This window comes from Cricetulus griseus, chromosome 5 (genome assembly GCF_003668045.3).
Source record: "Cricetulus griseus strain 17A/GY chromosome 5, alternate assembly CriGri-PICRH-1.0, whole genome shotgun sequence".
NCBI lineage: Eukaryota > Metazoa > Chordata > Mammalia > Rodentia > Cricetidae > Cricetulus > Cricetulus griseus.
Window position 1 is genome coordinate 99,222,036 of NC_048598.1, and position 18,660 is coordinate 99,240,695.

General features: G+C 47.0%; 1 protein-coding gene and 1 long non-coding RNA gene across 8 annotated transcripts; one reads left to right on the plus strand and one right to left on the minus strand.

Moving 5' to 3' along the window:
• Positions 1–1,101: 1,101 nt before the first annotated feature.
• On the minus strand, positions 1,102–18,242 carry LOC100754807 (cytochrome P450 4F6). 5 transcript variants are annotated; one of them, XM_027419513.2, is made up of 13 exons: positions 17,993–18,238; positions 17,461–17,659; positions 11,453–11,597; positions 9,288–9,341; positions 9,071–9,198; positions 8,066–8,187; positions 5,683–5,953; positions 5,293–5,359; positions 4,965–5,094; positions 2,541–2,674; positions 2,350–2,453; positions 2,147–2,229; positions 1,102–1,841 (listed from the first exon to the last, which is right to left on the minus strand). In XM_027419513.2, the coding sequence occupies exons 2-13, from the start codon at positions 17,656–17,658 to the stop codon at positions 1,664–1,666; spliced, it is 1,614 nt and encodes a 537-aa protein (XP_027275314.1). In that variant the 5' UTR covers position 17,659; positions 17,993–18,238; the 3' UTR covers positions 1,102–1,663. The 5 variants fall into 5 exon arrangements, with proteins under 5 accessions (XP_027275314.1, XP_027275316.1, XP_035301052.1 ...); XM_027419515.2 differs by having other exon boundaries at positions 2,389–2,453; positions 17,993–18,236; XM_035445161.1 differs by having other exon boundaries at positions 2,147–2,453; positions 17,993–18,240.
• On the plus strand, positions 2,299–17,100 carry LOC107978734. 3 transcript variants are annotated; one of them, XR_004770096.1, is made up of 4 exons: positions 2,299–2,644; positions 6,843–6,992; positions 13,379–14,114; positions 16,491–17,100. It is a non-coding gene; the product is annotated as an uncharacterized LOC107978734 (long non-coding RNA). The 3 variants fall into 3 exon arrangements; XR_004770095.1 differs by lacking the exon at positions 16,491–17,100 and having other exon boundaries at positions 2,299–2,984; positions 13,379–15,549; XR_003486156.2 differs by lacking the exon at positions 16,491–17,100 and having other exon boundaries at positions 13,379–15,549.
• Positions 18,243–18,660: the final 418 nt, after the last annotated feature.

Sequence of the window (18,660 nt, forward strand, 5' to 3'; positions counted from 1 at the left end):
AAAGATCCATGTGTCTCTTCTCCACAAGTGCTGGGATTACAAATGTGGGACATCATGACCAGCTTTCCCATCTTCTGATGTGGGTGACTGTGCTCTAAACACTATAAAACCAAGAGTAATTATCAGCTTGAATATCCAGAGTGGAGTCACTAGAGGAAACAGATCATGCTCATTTAAAATCTCACTTAAGGGTCAGGGGAGATGGCTCAATGAACAATGTGATTGCATTTTCAGCAGGAAGTCTTGGGATCAATCCTTAGAACACTCATAAAATTGGGTATGAAGTAGTATGCACCTGTACTCTCATCGCTGGGAAAGCAGGAGCAAGAAGATTCCCAGAGTTCCCTGGCCAATGAGGTTAGCCTATGGTGAGCTCCAGGCCAATGAGAGACCTTGTTTAAAAGGAGGTGGACAGCATTCCTAAATATCAACACCTAAGCTGCCCTCTGGCATACACACACACACACACACACACACACACACACACACACACACACCACTAATAAGTAAATAAATGAAATAGAAAAAGCAAGGTATGTAGCTCAGTGGAGAACTTGCTTAATGCATACAGGACCTGGGCTTCAACCAGAGTGCTGCCAAAAACACAAGGACACTCTATAATCAAGAACGGAACAGTAGAAATAAAAAAAAAGTGCCAATTTTTGCTCTAAAGTCATTTCTGAAGTCAAAGAGACACTCTAGTTTTGTTTGTTTTTTTAGTTTTGGGCAAGGTCTCTCAATGCTGGCCTCAACTTTCTATAGAGCCCAAGCTACTCTCCAACTCCAACTGTGTTTAATGGTTGCCTGGTAGAGTGGGGAAAATCAAATCCTGGAAATGATAGAAAAGGGAATGTGTGTGCAGGGCACACAAAGACATGCCATGAGGATGCCAGAGACTCATGCCAGGAGTCTTCATTCATTACTGTCCACTTTATTTCATGAGACAGAATCTTTCACTGAAGCTGGAACTGTCTGATTCAGGAAGACTGGCTGGCTTGTGAAGCCCTAGGATCCTCCTGTGTCCCCCACGGAGCCACCTCTCAGCCCCAAAAGGAATCAGTGGGAACCTAGAAGAACACCACCACACAGGGAGCCTGCAAGTGTGATTTCATTTTAAATTTAATCTGCCTTAGTGGTCTTGGACATCACAAGCCTCGAACATCATTTAACATCATTCAAAAGGGCTCCCAGCCTTCTCTCCTGAGAAACTCTACTTTGTTTTTACAACTATCCCTTCAGATATGCCAGGCCAGGCACAGTGGCCCCCTCTTCTAATCGCAGCACTCAGGAGGTGAGGACAGGGGTTTGCTGCTAGTGTGAGGCCAGCTTATCCTATGCAGTTGACTCTGCATAGGAGTCAAAAAGAAAAACGAAAACCATAGCTAATGGCTTGGTTCACAGAGCCTCAAACCTGCATGTGCCTCTCCTGCTCAAATATCAATGGTGGCTTGTCGCCCAAAGAATAAAGTCGATGTTTGAGCTTGGGTACAACTTCCAGCAGCCTGGGGGCCCTGTGGGTGATCAGGAGGAAACCAGCCCCACCTCTTCTCCTCCAGGTCACTAGTGGTTCTCCGCTGTCCTGCAGCGCCCCCTGCTGTCTTTTGCTGAGGTTCTGTTTATTCGGGATCCTCAGAGGAAAGTGGGTGGGGCAGTCCAGACCCAGTCACGGTGCCCCGGTGCTCTGCGGCTCCACCCGCAGCCACAGCCCGCCCTCTGCTCGCAGAATCAATTCCGGCTGCCTGCGGGGCTCCTTGTCGTCGGGCAGGACGCGGAAACGCAGCAGTGTCAGCGCCAGCGCCACCTTCATCTCGTTCATGGCGAAAGTCTGTCCTATGCAGTTCCTGCGGAAGGGCGGGGTGGGGACTCTGGCTGCACCGGAACCCAGCCAGGCTCCAAGGTTTGAATTTGACCAGGTCCCTGACGCTCCTGGGTAGCCTGCTCTGTCAGACTCAGCACCAAATACAGACCAGGGCGTGGCCCTGAGCTCAGGGCCCCCACCCTTCACCTTCCAACCCGGCTCTCTGGACCTTTGTACATACCCTGAGCAGAGGGCGGCAAGGAGACCCAGAACCTAACCACTCCAACTTCCCCTTATCCCGCTGTCAGCCCACATCACTCTCTATAGCCCTAAGCCCTCTCGCCTCACCTGGGCCCAGCAGAGAAGGGAATAAAAGCCAGAGGTGACCTCTTCTGAGAGTTTTCTGGGTCAAAGCGGAAGGGATCATAGACCTGCGGGCCAAACAAGACTAAGCTGATGGGCCATGTCTTTCTGCACACCCAGCCAGCCCCAGAAACGATGGCTATGAGACAGAAGAATGACAGTTCTGGTTTCCCAGATAAGAGCCATACCCCTCCCGAGGTTCCAGAATTGGGGGGTGAGGGTCGCACCTCAGGGTCTGGCCAGACTGAAGGGTTGTGATGAACCCCAAAGATGCTGATGATACAGTCGTTCCCTTTGGACAAGAAGGGGCAGACAAGAGGAAGTCAGCGCTGCTACTGGGGACAACCAGGAGCCAACCACCTCCGCATAAAGTCCACACCTTTGGGGATGACCCGGCCATCGGGAAGCACAATGTCTTTGGTGCAACAGCGAGAGATGGAGATAACTGGAGGGTGCAGCCGCAGACTCTCCTTGATGCACATGGTGAGGAAGGGCAGCTGGGCCAGGTCGTCCCTGAGGAACACGCCACACAGTTATCCAGGGAGTAATAACAGCACCCGGGATTGCTAGGTGACTTAGCAGTAGAGGACTAGCACCCATGCTTGACGACCTCAATTCAACCAGACCACATAAGGAGACAGGAGAGAACCAACGCTCAAGAGCTGGCTTCTAACTTCCACACATGTACCGTGGACTGCATGTACACACACACACACACACACACACACACACACACACACACACACACACACACGTAAATGCATACATAGTAGTGACCAGCCTCACCGCCACTTGTGGAAACCCTAACTGCCTCCCTGTGACCGTAAGTCCTATAACAAAGTTAGCTTAGATGAATCTAAAACACTTGTTCATTTTATTATTTCTAGTTCTGTGTGTGTGTGTGTGTGTGTGTGTGTGTGTGTGTGTGTGTGTGTGTGTGTGCTGTGTTGTCAGCTTTGGGCATCTTCCTCTTTCCCTCTACATCTGCTATGAGACAGTGACTCTCCCAGATCATAAGAACTGCATATTTAGGTTAGACTGGCTGGCCAGCACAATTTGATCTCCCGCTCCCTGAGCCTCAGTGTTGGGGTAGCCTTTTAAATGGATCTAGGAATTCAAACTGATGTCCTCATGCTACCAGCAAGTACATTACCCACTAAGCCATGTCCTCTGCCCTGTTTTATAGATTTTTGTTTTGTTTTTCAGACAAGGTGTCACTATGTAGCCTTGGCTATCCTAGAACTACCTGTAGACCAGGCTGGCCTCAAACTCAGAGCTCCGCCTGCCTCTGCCTCCCAAGTGTTGAACTTAAAAATATATGTGCCACCTCTTTACCAAAAAAGAGGATATCTTTAAATGTTTTCAAATATTTACGTGAAAGACCTTTAAAAAATAAGTGGAGGCACTCAAGATTGAGAAGGTGGAGGATCAAACTGTTAAGGCTAGCTTAGGCTATCCACTGAATTGAAAGCCTGCCTGAGCTTTAAGAGACTCTGCTCAACAAGGTAAGAGTGTTCACAACCACTCTAGATGACCTGGTCTCACTTCCTAGCACCCACAAATGCAGCTTACAACCACCTGTTCCTCCAGCTCCGGGGCATTGGACACCTTTTGGCTTTCGAGGGCACCCACATTCATGGGTACATATCCACACCCAAACATCAACCAAAAAAAATCCTTTTTAAAGTAAGTAAAAAGAAATGTTTCCCTGTTCTAACTAGAGGATGGAGTTTTCCACCACATCTGAAAAACTGGACTGACAATGTTCAGTATTACCTCTAGCATTTCCAAGACTTGTTATTTTTGGGGGGCTATTGTTAACTACGATGGGGCTATTGTGGAGAGCACCAATAACTATCTGCAATTCTGTACCCACTTATCAATTCTTCGCCCACCCATTATCAGACTGATTAAGGGGGACAGAAAGCCTACAAAATCCAAATAAGATAGCATAAGCAACTTTTTGTGACAGAACAGCAGAAATTCTTAGAACCCTGAAAGCTTGAGGTTAAAGACCAGAAAGGAAGGGGAGTATATTATTTACAAAATTGAAAAATCTATACATCGTGAGACACCACAAACCACAATAGTATTCAAAGGAGTGATTCAGAGATGTCCATGATCCTCTGTCTATCTACTACCATGATATGTGTGAGTGGATGTGAGTGTGTGTGAGAGTGTGTGTGAATGTGAGAATGTGTGTATGAGTGTGTGAGTGTGTGTGTGAGTGTGTGTGTGTGTGTGTGTGTGTATGAGTGTGTGAGTGTGTGTGTGAGTGTGTGTTTGTGTGTGTGAGTATGTGTGTGAGTGTGAGTGTGTGTGGGAGAGTGTATGTGAGTGTGTGAGTGTGTGTGTAATTCTTGCAAATCAGCAAACAAAGGACACATAGCCCAAGAAAAAAGTGGAGAATATAGTCCAGGAATTGCCGGGGGCCAGAGAGTAGAGATTTAAGAAGTGATGTCCAAGCTGGTCAGGTGATCCCAAGAGGTAGACACAGGAGATGAGAATGGTGAGTTCCAGAACAGCTTTAACTACATAACTAGACCAAAAACACCAAAAGTAGGGCAAGGAGGTGGCTCCTTAGGGCAAGAGCCTGCTGCTGCGGCTGACCACCTGAGTTCAGCCGTAGAACCCACACGGTAGGAGAGACCAATTCTGGCCTCCACGTGTGTACCTGGCACATGCACATGCCCAACACAGACAGTCACACACAAATAAATAAAGCAATGGAATTTTACAAGTCAAAAATAGCAACTGCCATCCTGGTTCACAGCTATATTCATGGCACTAAACCTGTGCTCACCACTCAATCTCCTGAGGCTCTCGGCCCCTCAGCAGCTCCTGCACCTCCTGCCGGCAGCGCTCCTGGTACTCCGGATGCCTCGCCAGGTTGTACAGGATCCAGGAGAGTGCACTGGCTGCGGTGTCATGGCCTGAGAGGCAGACAGGAAGTTCTGGCTATCTACACTTTTTTAGCACCTCAGAGTGAACAGTACTTGGGCATCCATGCCCCAAGGAAATATGACGAAAGGGTAGATGGATGGAATGAAGGGATTTGCTGTCTCCCCAAAATACCTAACTGGGATTGATAGATTTTTACCCTCAGTGTAGTCCCACACGGGGACCCTCACCACCGAACATGAAGGTGTCAGCTTCTGCCCGGATGTCCTCATCTGACAGCTCCTTTCCATGTTCATCCTGAGAACAAAAAACAGGACCCTCAACTCATGCCATGTCTGAGGGCTGCTGATGCTGACTGACGCCCACTGTGCACACAGAATGCCTTCCCTGCCCTTTCCAGAGCCCTTCCCTGCAGTTTCCTCCGTAATTTCCTGCTGTTGTTTCTCCTCCCACAGTGTTCAGCAAAGTCACATCTATAATGTCTGCATATCCTGTCCTTAGTTATCATAAGCACCATCTATTGTTTCCCAGATACCCTCTTGATCAAGTCCAGCTTCTATCTAACATTTAATGTCAAGGTTCTTAGTTAAGGTCTCAGATGAGATCCCACAAAAGCCCACCTTGGCCAGCAAGAGCACATCAATGAAGTCCAAAGTCTTAGACTTAGTCTTAGCCTTGAGGAACTCATCAACACCCTGGCTATTGAGGGTGTGGCGTCTCTCTCTAATGACAGCATCTGTGAAGTCATGCACCAGGTCGCAGGCCTTGCGGAAGCGCCGCCCATTAGCAGTGAGGTAGTACAGGAAGTCCACATACAGGAGGAGCTGCCGGTGCCGTTTCATTATGAGGGAGCTGAGCTCCAAGATGGCAGCAATGTATTCACTGGGAGACCTGCAGGGCAGGCCAGAGAGACATAGACACCCAGACAAGTTCCAGCCAGAGTCTCAGGACCAAGACTGATCCAGAAAAGGGCTCTAGCCAGGCTCACCTCTCCTGCTTCCTACTTCCCAAGAATAGCCTGGCAACCCAGGATTCGAAGGTAAATACGGTTGTTGCCCTTTTTCTTTCTCTTAGCATCTGCTCTGTCTTTTCTTTCCTGATTTCTTGCAAATCTGTCCTGTTTTCTGTATCAAATCCATATCCTCCTCTTCAGGTCCCTTGCATCCTATGTCTACATGACATTCCTCTACCGGGTCAATTGTCCAGTCTCAGACATCACTATAATTCCCAACTGCTTGAATACCTCATGACTCCTTGGAAAACTCAGAATGGAGTTTGTGCCCTTCTTGCTGGGTATACAACATCCTTAAAATCTGCCCACTAAATGAACATGGTGGCTTCTGACTACAATCCCAATACCCAGGAGGGAAGATCATGAGTTCAAGTCCAGCCTGAAGAACCCACTCAATTCCAAGGTGGCCCAGACAACATAGTAACATGTCATTAACAAAGAAAAGGAAGGAGGGAAGGAAAAAGAAAGAAAGGAAGAAAGAGGGAAAGAGAGAGAACAAGAGAAAGACAGAAGAGAAAGAAAAAGAGAAAGAAGGGGAGAGAGAGGAAGGAAGGAAGGAAGGAAGGAAGGAAGGAAGGAAGGAAGGAAGGAAGGAAGATGGTTTGAAGAGAAATGTATCCTAGAGGCTCATGCATTAAAACACTTGTTCCCCAGCTGATGGCACTTTGGGAGCTTATGGAACTTTTAGGATGAGATACTTGTTGGAGGAAGGGACTTTGAGAAGTGGTACCCTTGCCCCACTTCCAGTTTGTGCTCTCTGCTTCCTAGGGGCAGTTGAAATGCGATCAGGCAGTTTCCTGCTTCATCGGGCTGCTGCCATGCCTTCCTTGACAGCACGGACTTCTTATTTTAGAACTGTAACCCCAAATCTACTGTTCCTTCTAGAAGATCCTAGTGTTTTCTAACAGTGACAGAAAGGTAAGTAACACAGAAAGGCAATGGGGCGGGGCACTGTTTAACTCTGTTTGATTCCGGAGAAAAAGAGAAGCAGGGGGCACTCTTAACTCCCTGGGATTTTGTTGTTGTTTCAATGACAGGGTCTCTGTGTAGTCCTGGCTGTCCTGGAACTCTCTTTGTAGACTCCTTGTGATTATTAACCTCTATTGGATTAAGAAGTGCTTAGTTTTAATTGTGTGTGTGTGTGTGTGTGTGTGTGTGTGTGTGTGTGTGTGTGTGTGTGTGTTTGTGTAGTTGTCTCATGTACATGTGCTGGTATACATGAGAATACTGGCATGTGGAGTACAGAAGTTCACATAGTTCACATCTCATATCTTCTTTAATGCACTCCATCTTGGTTTCGAGGAAAGGTCTCTCACTGAACTGGAAGGTCATTTACTACTAACCTATGAACCCCAGGGTTTCCCCATCTAAACCTCCCTCCAGCACAGAAATACAGATATCAATCACCCTGGTTTGCTTTGATGGGGAGCTAGGGAGCAGAACTCACGTCATTGGCCTTGCATGGCAAGCACATTACTGACGGAGTCATAGCCTTAGCCCTCATAAAGCGCATCTCTGTGTTCATCTAGGAGGGCGTTTCTCTAAGCATTGGCCGAGCTCTGAAAGAGGGAAATGCTGGTGTGGACAGTCTCATTCCACAGGCTAGGAGTCCAGAAGGAAGAACAGGAAACAGAGGAGGAAGCTTGCTAGGACAGACTATCTCTCCCAAACCACTTCTCAGCCTTCTTAGTGGGAGGGACTCTGTGATGCCCTTCCCCACCCACCATGATGGATTGAAACCTTTGAAACCCGGAGCTAGCATCGCCATTCTTCCTTCAGTCATTTCTCTCAGATAGTGACAAGAACCCCCTCCTTGTATTTATCCAAACAGCCCTACTTCCCTGGCTCTCTCTCTCTCTTCACTGTTTTTCAATGTCAGTTTTCACCACCTCCTCCAGGGAGTCCCCTCTGCTCCCTCTAGCCAGCTCCTCCCTCCCCAACCTCTTCCCTTGGTCCATGGCTCAGGTTCCTAGACAAAGACAGTGACTCACTCCTGACAGTTGCTGTCAAAGCTGAAGACACATTTCTGCAGACTGTCCAAGGTCATGAGGCTGATGTGTTCAAACATGTCCAGACGGGTGCTGCCCTTGGCGGTCAGGCGTTGCCACTTGGCCTGGCCAAAGAAGAAAGAAAAACCATCCCTGGCTTCTAAGCCCCTCTCCAACTCCAAACACTGGGGTGGACACATACATACATGCACAAACACACACACACACACACACACACACACACACACACACATACACACACACACACAAAGGAGAGAGAGAGAGAGAGAGAGAGAGAGAGAGAGAGAGAGAGAGAGAGAGAGAGAGCGCACTTGGTCCTCTGCTTCCATAATAAGCCAGACTCAGGTGGGAGAAGACACAAGGCTGAGAGTCAGAAACCTTGAGTTCAAGTCTAATGTCTCTGTGCCTTTGGTCAGCGAATTTCCCTCTCCTAGTTCCCACCTGTTAAACCTTCAACAACAATTAATTTCACCTCATCTGTTGCCCCCTAAGCAATACTTCAATACCTGCTCCACCACTCACACTTACTGCTGACGAACTTGGATGCCCTCCCTGACCTCTATGGTCCCAAGTTCATCTTCCATAATGTAACTGTCATAGTCACCTCTACCTCAGGGTAGTTCGGAAATTACCACAGACAACATAGATCACGGAACTGGCATAGTATTTCTGATGTATAGTAGGTGCTCAATAAATGTCCACTGGTATGTGGCTACAGAAATTATCCCATATGGGCCTGAAGAAGTGGATCAGAGGCTAAGAGCACTTGTTGCTCATACAGAGGACCCAGGTTTGAGTCTCAGTACCTATATAGTGACTCACAACTGCCTATAACTCCAGTGACAGGAGATCCAATGTCCTCTTCTGGACATACAAGTACTAGGAATACATAGTCATACATGCAGGCAAAATACCCAATACACATAAAAACGTATGTATACATTTAGAAATATTTCATCATAAATAACTTATCCCACACAAACTTACATGCATGATGTTCACGCTCTTATTAAAAACCTTCACATAGGACTTCAGGATATCAAAGTGGAACGCGGGTGTCAGCAGGCGACGGTGGCGGCTCCATTTGTCACCAGAACTCAATAACAGCCCATCCCCTAGGAGGGCAGCCATGGCAGTGGGCAAGGGTGACACCTTTCTCTGGGCCCACAGTGGTGTCTCCTGACCCTGACCCTGAGGTACTCACCCAACCATGGCTTCAGGAAGCCGTAGAAAGTCATTTCCTTAGGGGCCACCGCAGCTGCCGTGAAGAACAATCAGGGGCCAGCAAGGCAGGAAGGGGACATGGACAAAGGCAGCAGGGAGGAGGAAGGAGTGAGATGGGGCTAGACCAGGCTGCAGCAGCAGGGAGAGCCAACATCAACCTGAGGCATAGCATGCCCCAAAATGCCTTCACATGGCTGCTACATGGCCCACCACATCTTCCACATCTAAACCCAGTACAACACCTTTATAAATGCTTTTACAGAGACCTGGGACACACTGTCCATCTCAGCTCTCTGACATGTCCTGATACACCCTGCACATGAGACAGTTATGAACACAACATATATGATCTTCCCTGAAATGATACAATATGGTCTGGCACTGGAATACAGCAATCTCACATGATCTAACTCTGGCCTTCAGATAACGCCAGATAGGATTTAAATGTGCCCTAAACATGTCCCATGACTGCCGTGGGTCATCCTTTACACCATGCTAAGCATTAAGAATTTAGAGCTAAGGGTTTCCCTATCTTCAAAGACCACAGGATGCTGTCCCACGTGCTCCCCTCAAAAAAACTGTCTCGACCCCCTCTAGCCATCAAGCAGCTCCAGGGCCAGCCAGACACAGTTGGACCTATCCAGATCTTTCCTGAAGTACTCTACACACCTTCTCCCCATCCCAAGTCACTTTCCAATTTAAGGTCCCTTTCATCAGAAGTGGCTGAAGCAACCCTAAGACACTGAACTAAGGTGGGTGGAATCTCTGCTGTGTTGTGTGCCTCTTTCAGCGTCGATTTCCTGAACTCTAAACCTTTCTGTTCTGTTCAGTTCTGGTCTATCTGGTCTACTTCAGAGCTCTGTTAGAAGGGATGTCATAGCCTCGGTTCCTGGCAACAACCTCTTGAGAATTGTCCTGATAAACTGATCTCATTATGCTAATGGCCACATAAACATGATGAATGATTGTAATGATGTTTGGCCATGCTATATTCTGAGTCCTACGACGAAACGGCCATTCAGTGGGTTTGTTTGTTTATGAAAAAATAAATTTGTAGGCCAGTGGGACTTGAACACACAGAGATCTGCCTGTGTCTGCCTCCCTACTCTGGCCTTAAAGGGGTGCACACTATAGCCATCTATATTTTTATTTCATTACTATAGATGCTTTGTCAAGGATCAAAAAGGAGGGAAAGATCGTACCTTACGTATGCAAAAGACATTCATCTTCTAGCCTTTTCCTTTCATTTTAAGAAATCACCATGGAGACACATGTGCCCTTTTCTACTTTGCTTTTATATAAGAATGCACAAAACAGGCTTGCAGTGGTGGTGCACGCCTTTAATCCCAGCACTAGGAAGGCAGAGGCAGTTAGATCCCTGTGAGTTCCAGAACATAGAGACATCCTGTCTCAGAAAAAAAATAAAACAAAACAAAAAGGTGTTTAACAAAAAGAGAGCAACTCTGAATTGATGTACTGGTTACTTGTCATTTTATGTCTAAAACAGTATGAGGCCATCAAGTCACAGAGGTGGATGAAGACTCTGTCCTATCACCCAAAGGAGGGAAAGTTAAGGGAGTCCCAGAACTCGTCCTGCACCCACAGGGGTTTTTTTCAAGGGGCTGAGCAATCAGGGGTCATCTTTCCCAAGATGAGAGTACAATCATCCTGGAGGAAGGTGGAACTAAGAGACAAAGATCCTGCTGAGACTTGAATCCAACTGTGCTTAAAGATCACTCTCCCTGGGTTTTCCTGACAGCAAATTTCTTTAGTTGTTTTCTGTTGTTGTTTCTTTCTTTTTTCTCTTTTCTTTTTTCTTTTTTTTTTAATTTCAGTGCCTTGGCAGGCAGCCCAAGGCCCTGTACATTGCAGACAAGGACCCCACTACAAAGCTATATCCCCAGCCAGCAGATTTTCTTTCATTCTTAAGACCATACTGGGTCAAATTTCCATCACTCACTTAACAGACCTCACTATCTGGAGAAACCCAAAACCTCATCCAGGGTCAGTCAGGTGAGTAGCGCGGCTGTGGCTTCTGTTAGACATGGCTTCATCCTCCCCTGCCCAGCCTGGCCTGTGAAGGGATGCAAAGGACTTGGAGAAAAGGAAGGGAACAGACCAGTAATTGGATCCTGGGAGAAATACCTGGGGCCTGGAGCACGGGAGCAATGAACTTGGGGTGGGAGAGCCTCAGGATGGGGTAGAAGGCCCCAAACCAAGAGAGGTAGACATCACGAAAGTAGTGGCTCAACTCAGTCAACAACTGCATGCCTTCCTCATCGGTCTGCATCTGGGGATGGAGAAGGCTAAGGCTAGTCCTGACAGAGTACCTGGGATGCTCCCATTCTCTTGTCAATCAAATCCCACACCACTCTCCCTCCTCTCAATGGTTCATCCATCTATGGCTCTTGCTAAATCCACCTGGGTTAAACTGTGTGCATCCTTTTTTTATATCCATGTCTCTGTATATACATGCCTCTTTCTCTCTCTGAAACCTTATTCTCGTGTGTGTGTGTGTGTGTGTGTGTGTGTGTGTGTGTGTGTGTGTGTGTTTGTATATATATAAATATATATTTGGTTTTTCGAGACAGGGTTTCTCTGTATAGCCTTGGCTGTCCTGGAACTTGTGGTGATATATTGTTTATGATCTAATAAAGTCACTGACGATCAGAGAAGCAAAGCAGCCAGACACTAGAGAGTTCTCACCTCTAATAATGCTCAGACTGAAGGAGTGATCCACTGAACCTCAGATTACATCTCCAGACTGCACTGTTTTCCACCAAGCCACAGAATCCTAGACTGCTATGCTCTCCACCCAAAGACCAGACTGCTCTCTGAGACTGCACTGAGCTCCTCTCTAATGCTGGGATTAAAGGCATGAGCTCTGTCAGACTGATTCACTCTCCTGTATCCCAGTGTCTTGAACTCACAGAGATCCATCTGCCTCTGTCTCCTGAGTCCTGGGATTCAAGGTGTGTACCACCATTGCCCAGGTTCTATAGATAACCAGTGAGGCTGGCTTTGCATTTTGACCTCCAGTGGCTTATTAGATCATAAGCAATATATCACCACAGGAAGTTGCTTTGTAGATCAGGCTGGCCTTGAACTCATGGAGATCTGCCTGCCTCTATCTCCTGAGTGTTGAGATGAAAGGTGTGTACCATCACCGCCCGGCTGGTTTTGTTTCTTAAGATTTATTGATTTATTATTTGTATATGTGTGTGGCTACATATTTTATGCAAATGCCCATGTAGACCAGAAGAAGGTGTTGTATCCACTGGAAATGCAGTTCCAAGCAGATGTCAGCTGCCTGATGTGAGGGCTAAGTTTTGAAGCCAGGTTCTCTACAAGAACAGCAAGGGCTCTGAGCCATCTCTCCAACCTCTGTTTCTTAGCTGGATAGATAGATAGATAGACAATTGATGTGGATAAATATGGAAACAAAAATGGTTTATAGATGTAATACATAGTAGATAATAAAGGGCATAGGGATACATAATAGATAAATGACAGAGGTAAAATATATTAGATATAATTACATGTATGAGTGTATCTGTGTATACATTTCACCACCAATTATCTGTTCCACTTTTTCTGTTTGTGTGTCTGTATAATTTTCTCTCTCTTTTGTTCGCCTGCTCTTCCTCTCTCTTTTCCCTCCTATGACTTTCCGTGTGTTTTTTTCTGACTTTTTTTGCATCTGATTCTTCTAATATCTTCCCCCTCCTTAATACTCATCTAAACTTAGAGTAAACTAGAGAACTTTTCCCCAGCACTGGCCCAGTGCCTCTGCAGCTTTGAAGTGAAGGATGCTTGGAGATACCTATAGTCTTGGTTCCCAGCTCACAAGGGAAGCGAGGTTAGAATTAATTCCAGCACTTGGGGGGCAGAAGCAGGAGAATCTGTGAGTTTGAGGCCACCCAGGGCTACAAAGTGAGTTCCAGGACAGCCAGGGCTACACAGAGAACCTATATCAAAAAAAAAAACCAACAAAACAAAACAAATCAAACAAACAAACAAAAAAAACACAAAACAAAAAACCCACATTCTTACAAACACATGTTAACTTAGGTGCTGGATCCCGTGTAAGGAAGAAGCCTTGGGGCAGAGGACAGAAGACAGCAAGAGATCCAATGTGGAAAGTTCAGGAGAAGCAGGACCAGAAGTGGACACTAAGGGCTCACAGGGAAATCAGGGGAGACCGGTGAAGTGTCATCCTAGAGCAATGAAAAGAGACTCTTGGAAGAACGTTAGACACAGAACAGCAGAGAGCTGTGGAGAGAAAGCCAACGGGACTGGGATGTCACCTGGGTGACAAGAATAAGAAGCAGGTAGAGAGAGGGGGCAATGGATGAAGACTCTTTGCCCCTGAGGCTACGACACAATGAGCAGGCTGGAGAAGTGCAGCAGTGGGGTGATGGGGGTGAGTGGACTGGAGCTTACATGGCATCTAACTGTCCATTATCACTGTGATCAAGACATCAGAAAACATGGGTGGTTACATTCATCCACGGCCAAGGTTTTCCAATGACTGTCAAGGGAAACACCATCAACAGGAACTTCAGAATTGAACGCTGATGGAAAACTAAACCAGATGTGCTCGAGAGAGTGAGGTGGTTGCTCTTTCTTTCCAACCTGGCCAGATCTGGATTAACTAAGAGTTGTATCTCTGGCTGAGTCTATAGACCTGTTTCCAGGAAGAATTAACCAGGAGAAGATTCTTCCTCAGAAAGGGAAGCACTTTCCAGCAAGTGCCCCAGATAGAAAAAGGTTCAAAGGGGGAAAGAAGTGACTTAATTACCTTTTGGTAAGTGTATCTATCCTTTATTGATATCAGACTGCAGCATCTTTGAACTTCAGTGTGGACCAGAAACTTTCCCTGAGTTTTTTTTAAGTCTTCCCCAGTAAATTTAGACTCCTGCTAAGGATCCAGCTCGGTGAGCTGAGCAGCTCCTGGGCTCTCAGCCTGTCTGCTGTGCAGACAATCATTTCAGGTCTACCCAGCTCCTACTGGTTGAGAGTCATTCCACTAAGTCTCTGTTCACACAGAAATACTGTGTAGTGAGTCTGTTCCTGTAGAGAACCTTGACTAATCCAAACTGTGGTGCCGGGAGTGGTTCTAAAGACCAAAGTGGACAAGGTGTCAGGAAAGCAAGTCATAAATAGGCTCAACAACACAAGCTTCACTCACCAATGCTGACCTGCTTATGGCTGCCATTGAGTGACAGATCTACCAGCAGCAGAGACCAACACTGAGATTCCAATATGACACCATTCCCAGAGGAGATCAGCTAGTGACCTGAGAAGGTTGACTACCCTGAACCACTTCCATCATGGAATGGACAGTGCCTTTTCCATACTGAAATAGATACTTCCTCTAGTTATGAAATTGCCATTCTGTGTGTAACGCTTCTGCCAAAGCTACCATCTATTCATTTACAAAATGGTATCCCACGTAATTCTGCTGCTAACAAAGGAACGCACTTCACAGCCATGGAAATGAGGCAGTGGGCTCATGATTATGAAATTTAGTGGTCTTACCATCCCCCATCATCCTGAAATAGATGATGAAAGAAGGGTAGAATGGCCTTTTAATGGCACAGTGACAGTGAAATGGATGGAAAGAATTTGGACAGCTGGAAAAGTTTTTCCAGAAGGCTATCTATGCTCTGAATCTGTGTCCGATAGATGGCATTGTTTCTTTTATGACCAGGGATTTAGTTAAGGAATCAAGCAAGAGCAGAAATGAGAATGTTGCCACCTCTAGTGGCCCACTAGCAAAATGTTTTCTTCCTTGTTCACACAACTTTATGTTCTCCTGATTTACATGACTTGGTTCCAGATGGGAGGCTGCTTCTGCCAAGAGATATGAAAAATATCCATTGAGTCGGAAGCTAATTGGCCAATTTGGGTTCCTCATTCCTTTGAATCAACAGGCTAAGATAAGTGTGAGAGTGTTAACAGGGGTGACTGATCCAAACTTCCAGAGGAAAAGTAGGTGGCCAGTTTATCCACAATAGAAGGAAAGCTATGCCTGCACTGCAGGAGATCTTTTAGGGTATCTCTTGGTGTTACCATGTCCTGTGGTTAAAGTCAATGGGAAACTCCAACAATCCAATCCAGACAAGATTGTAATGATATATTATTAATGATTTATTAAAGCTTGCCTAAGGATTCAGAAAGCAAAGTCAGCCTCAAGCTATAGAGATCAGACAGTGGTGACACACACCTTTAATCCCAGCAGCCAGAAACTAGGAAGTGGTGGTACACACCTTTAATCCTAGGATTCAGGATTAAGAGATAGACGAATCTCTGTGAGTTCAAGGCCACCCAGAGCTGCACAATAGAATTATAGCTCATACCTTTAATCCCAACATTAGGGAAGTATATAAGACAGAGAAACAAGGTCTCAGAGAGGAATTCTTTCTCCAGCCACGCTGAGGAGAGGTTATAGTCTGAGGCTTGGTGAGAGCTCCTGGAGACAGGATCAGCCATTCAGCCTAAGGTAGAGGTAAGAAGCTAGTGGCCAGCTGCTTTGCTTTTCTGATATTCAGTTGAAGTTTGAGCCCCAATATCAGTTTCTGGGTCATTTATTTTTTTGTGTTACACAGGATGATAATATTTCTTCAGGGATGAAAGTTTGGGTCACCCTGCCAAGACCTCATAAGATGTTTGCTGAGGGTAGAGGAAATACAGAATGGTCAGAAGAGGAAAATAGCAGTGAATACCAGCTAAGACCATATGAGCAGTTACAGAAACAATGGTTATAACTATCATGAGTGTTTCTGTCCTATGTTGTTAAGGGTATGTTTTTGCGTAAATACACAGGTATTTATGTTTTTTTTTCTTCTCTCATATTCCTTTACCATGTAATGCAACATTGCTTGAAATAACATCGGTAGTTAGGCATTCCTCAAGGAACTTTGCCATCTACTCTGGAGAAATAATAGTTAGATGATATTAGGTGGGATTGAGACTTTGTATCTTCATTTGGTGATTAAGCACAACATAATAACATGGTAAGGTATCAAGTTGACAAAATGTGGTATTTCCGATGGTCAGTCTCCACTGTCAACTTGGAAGGATCTGGAACTAAATAAGAGACCATCTGTGAGGGAATTCCCTAGAAAGAGCAACTGAGGGGAGAAGACCCTCCCTGAGAGTGGGCATTGCCTTTTGACAGGTTTAAGTCTGAGGTCAAACCTGCTGCTTGACCCCTGGGCCTTCGCTTCCTGGTTGTGACTGCTTCTCTTCATCAGAACTCAGCTTCTGATGGGAGATCAGAAACTCTCCCTGAACCTTTCAGGCCTTCAGCACCACACTGAAACTGCTAAGGCAAGTAGCTTCGTGGTCTGAGGAGCTCTTGGGCGAGCCATAGCTTCATGGTCTGAGGAGCTCCTGGGCAAGCCGTAGCCATGATTGGACTTCCCCGTCCCTATCGATTGTACACCACTCTAGTCATGTGAACATGTGATGTATATGGTTCCATTCATCTGGGAAAACCCTGCCTAATACAGATGGAGTGAAAGGAAGCTCCTGGACTAGGAGATAGAGAGGAAGAGAAATGAGATGTGACAGGAGAACTAGAATGGAGAGCTAGATAAGAAAGGACAGAGCCTGAAGAGTTGGAGAGTCTCTCTTCAGAAACTGAGCCCCTGGTGGAGGAGGAAAGATCATAGCTCATTCCCACAGGGGAAGAGGCAGCTCAGAGAGGTACAGACACTGGCCTGAGGACAACAGAGATGGGACAGGAAAGGGTCATACCACAGTGGAAACCCAACAGTGGAAACTAAGGACAGCAAACGTGAGGAAAAGGGAACTCCGTCCTCTGCAACCTGTCCTGGGGGCATCTAACTACAACACGGAACAGGACTGAACAAAAGACCGGAAGAGACCTCAGACCATGAGTCTTAATGAGAACGTGACCCAAAGTTAGCTAGGGACAAGAGGGGCAAAAAAAGAAAGCTTCAGAACATGACGTGGACAGAGGTAAGGAAAGGATCTGCTGGGTGTGTGAACAGAGAGGGACTCCTTCAGCCTTCCCCATCTCTACTGTTGCTGGCCCCTCGCCCTAGATTCCTAGGAACATTTCCTGACCCTGTGAGAACACATTCATCCGGACACCCCAGGACCCACCTCTCTGCCATACTCACAATGTCCAAGTGACCCCAAAGCCAGTGGCATGAAGGGGGCTGAGGGAAGCAGCGGAGTCGGCGGCAGTTGTCATAGAAGGCATAGATCCAGGCCAGAATTCGGGCCAGGAACAAGGAGGCTCCACCCAGCAACAGGAGATGCCATGGGGAGGCAGCCACGGGCCCCAGTCCCAGCCAGGACAGGCTCAGCTGTAGCATCCTGCAGGGCAAATGGGCAGAGGGTGAGATTCTGAGGCCCGGGAGACAGCGGTGGACTGCCAGGGTCACTGGACAGGGGGAGTGACTTAGAGGACTACAATAGGTCAAGGAGAAGGGACACCGGGACAATGCAGGAGAGACAGTGAGAGAGGAGAGGAAGGAGAGTGACAGACAGTTGGGAACTGTTCAGAGTCTAGACTGGTCCAAACTGAAGCAAGAGAAGTGGCCTGGTAACGGGGAAACCACGGGCCTCCAGAGCCCTTGAGCCACCCCAGCTCTAAACAGAGCCTCCACTGTCCAGTCAAGACCTTCCTCGTGTCCCCGAGCCTGGCACCTTCTCTCTGGAGCAATGAGTCCGAGAAGACCTCCTCTCTTCTTCTCTGGAAACGGTTTAGTTCCTGGCTTCTGACTGTGTGGGCTGATGATCTGGACTGAGCCAATGATCGCCCTCAGGCCTAGCTGACTCCTCCCAGCCCTGGGCAAGAGACCAAAGCGATGGGGCGGAGCCAACCCAGAGCAGACCTAGCCAACTCAGAGTCATCTGCCTGGACAAGCATGAGATCCTGAGGGTTCAACACCTTCTATCTGAGCCAGGACAAAGGTGTCTTAAGACCCCCAGTTTACAACCTCTAGTTCCCTCCCCAGGCCCTCTCCGTGGCAGGCGGGGGACAGTAGAGCAGAATTTCTCAGTGCACAACCCAGAGTCTCTGCTCTCCAGCTGCACAGCCTCGCAGAACCCAAGTTCTGGGTGGAGACACGACTTCCAGAAACAAAGAATCCAGCCCTACTTGGACCCACTAGGTCAGATTCTGTAGATAAAACTCCCAACTGAGGAGCCAAAGTTCAGATAAGAAGCAGATAGAAGGGGTCAGGCTGTGGGAGTAGGGGGTGGAGGGGAAGTTGGGGTAGAAAAGGAGAAAGCTGGGTATGGGCTCTGGGTCCCTCCCCCCAACATATTGACAGCTGCAAGAGAAAAACAATGATTAACATATAAAGGCAGGC

Excerpts from the sequence above, each read along its gene's own strand:
- LOC100754807 (XM_035445161.1), bottom strand. The coding sequence starts at position 17,658 with ATGCTACAGCTGAGCCTGTCCTGGCTGGGACTGGGGCCCGTGGCTGCC. Across the intron at positions 9,342-11,452 it reads TCCCGTGCTCCAGGCCCCAG|CTGCGGTGGCCCCTAAGGAA; the intron begins GTATTTCTCCCA and ends TCTTCACGGCAG. Across the intron at positions 5,360-5,682 it reads ATGTGCTCTTGCTGGCCAAG|GATGAACATGGAAAGGAGCT; the intron begins GTGGGCTTTTGT and ends TTTTGTTCTCAG.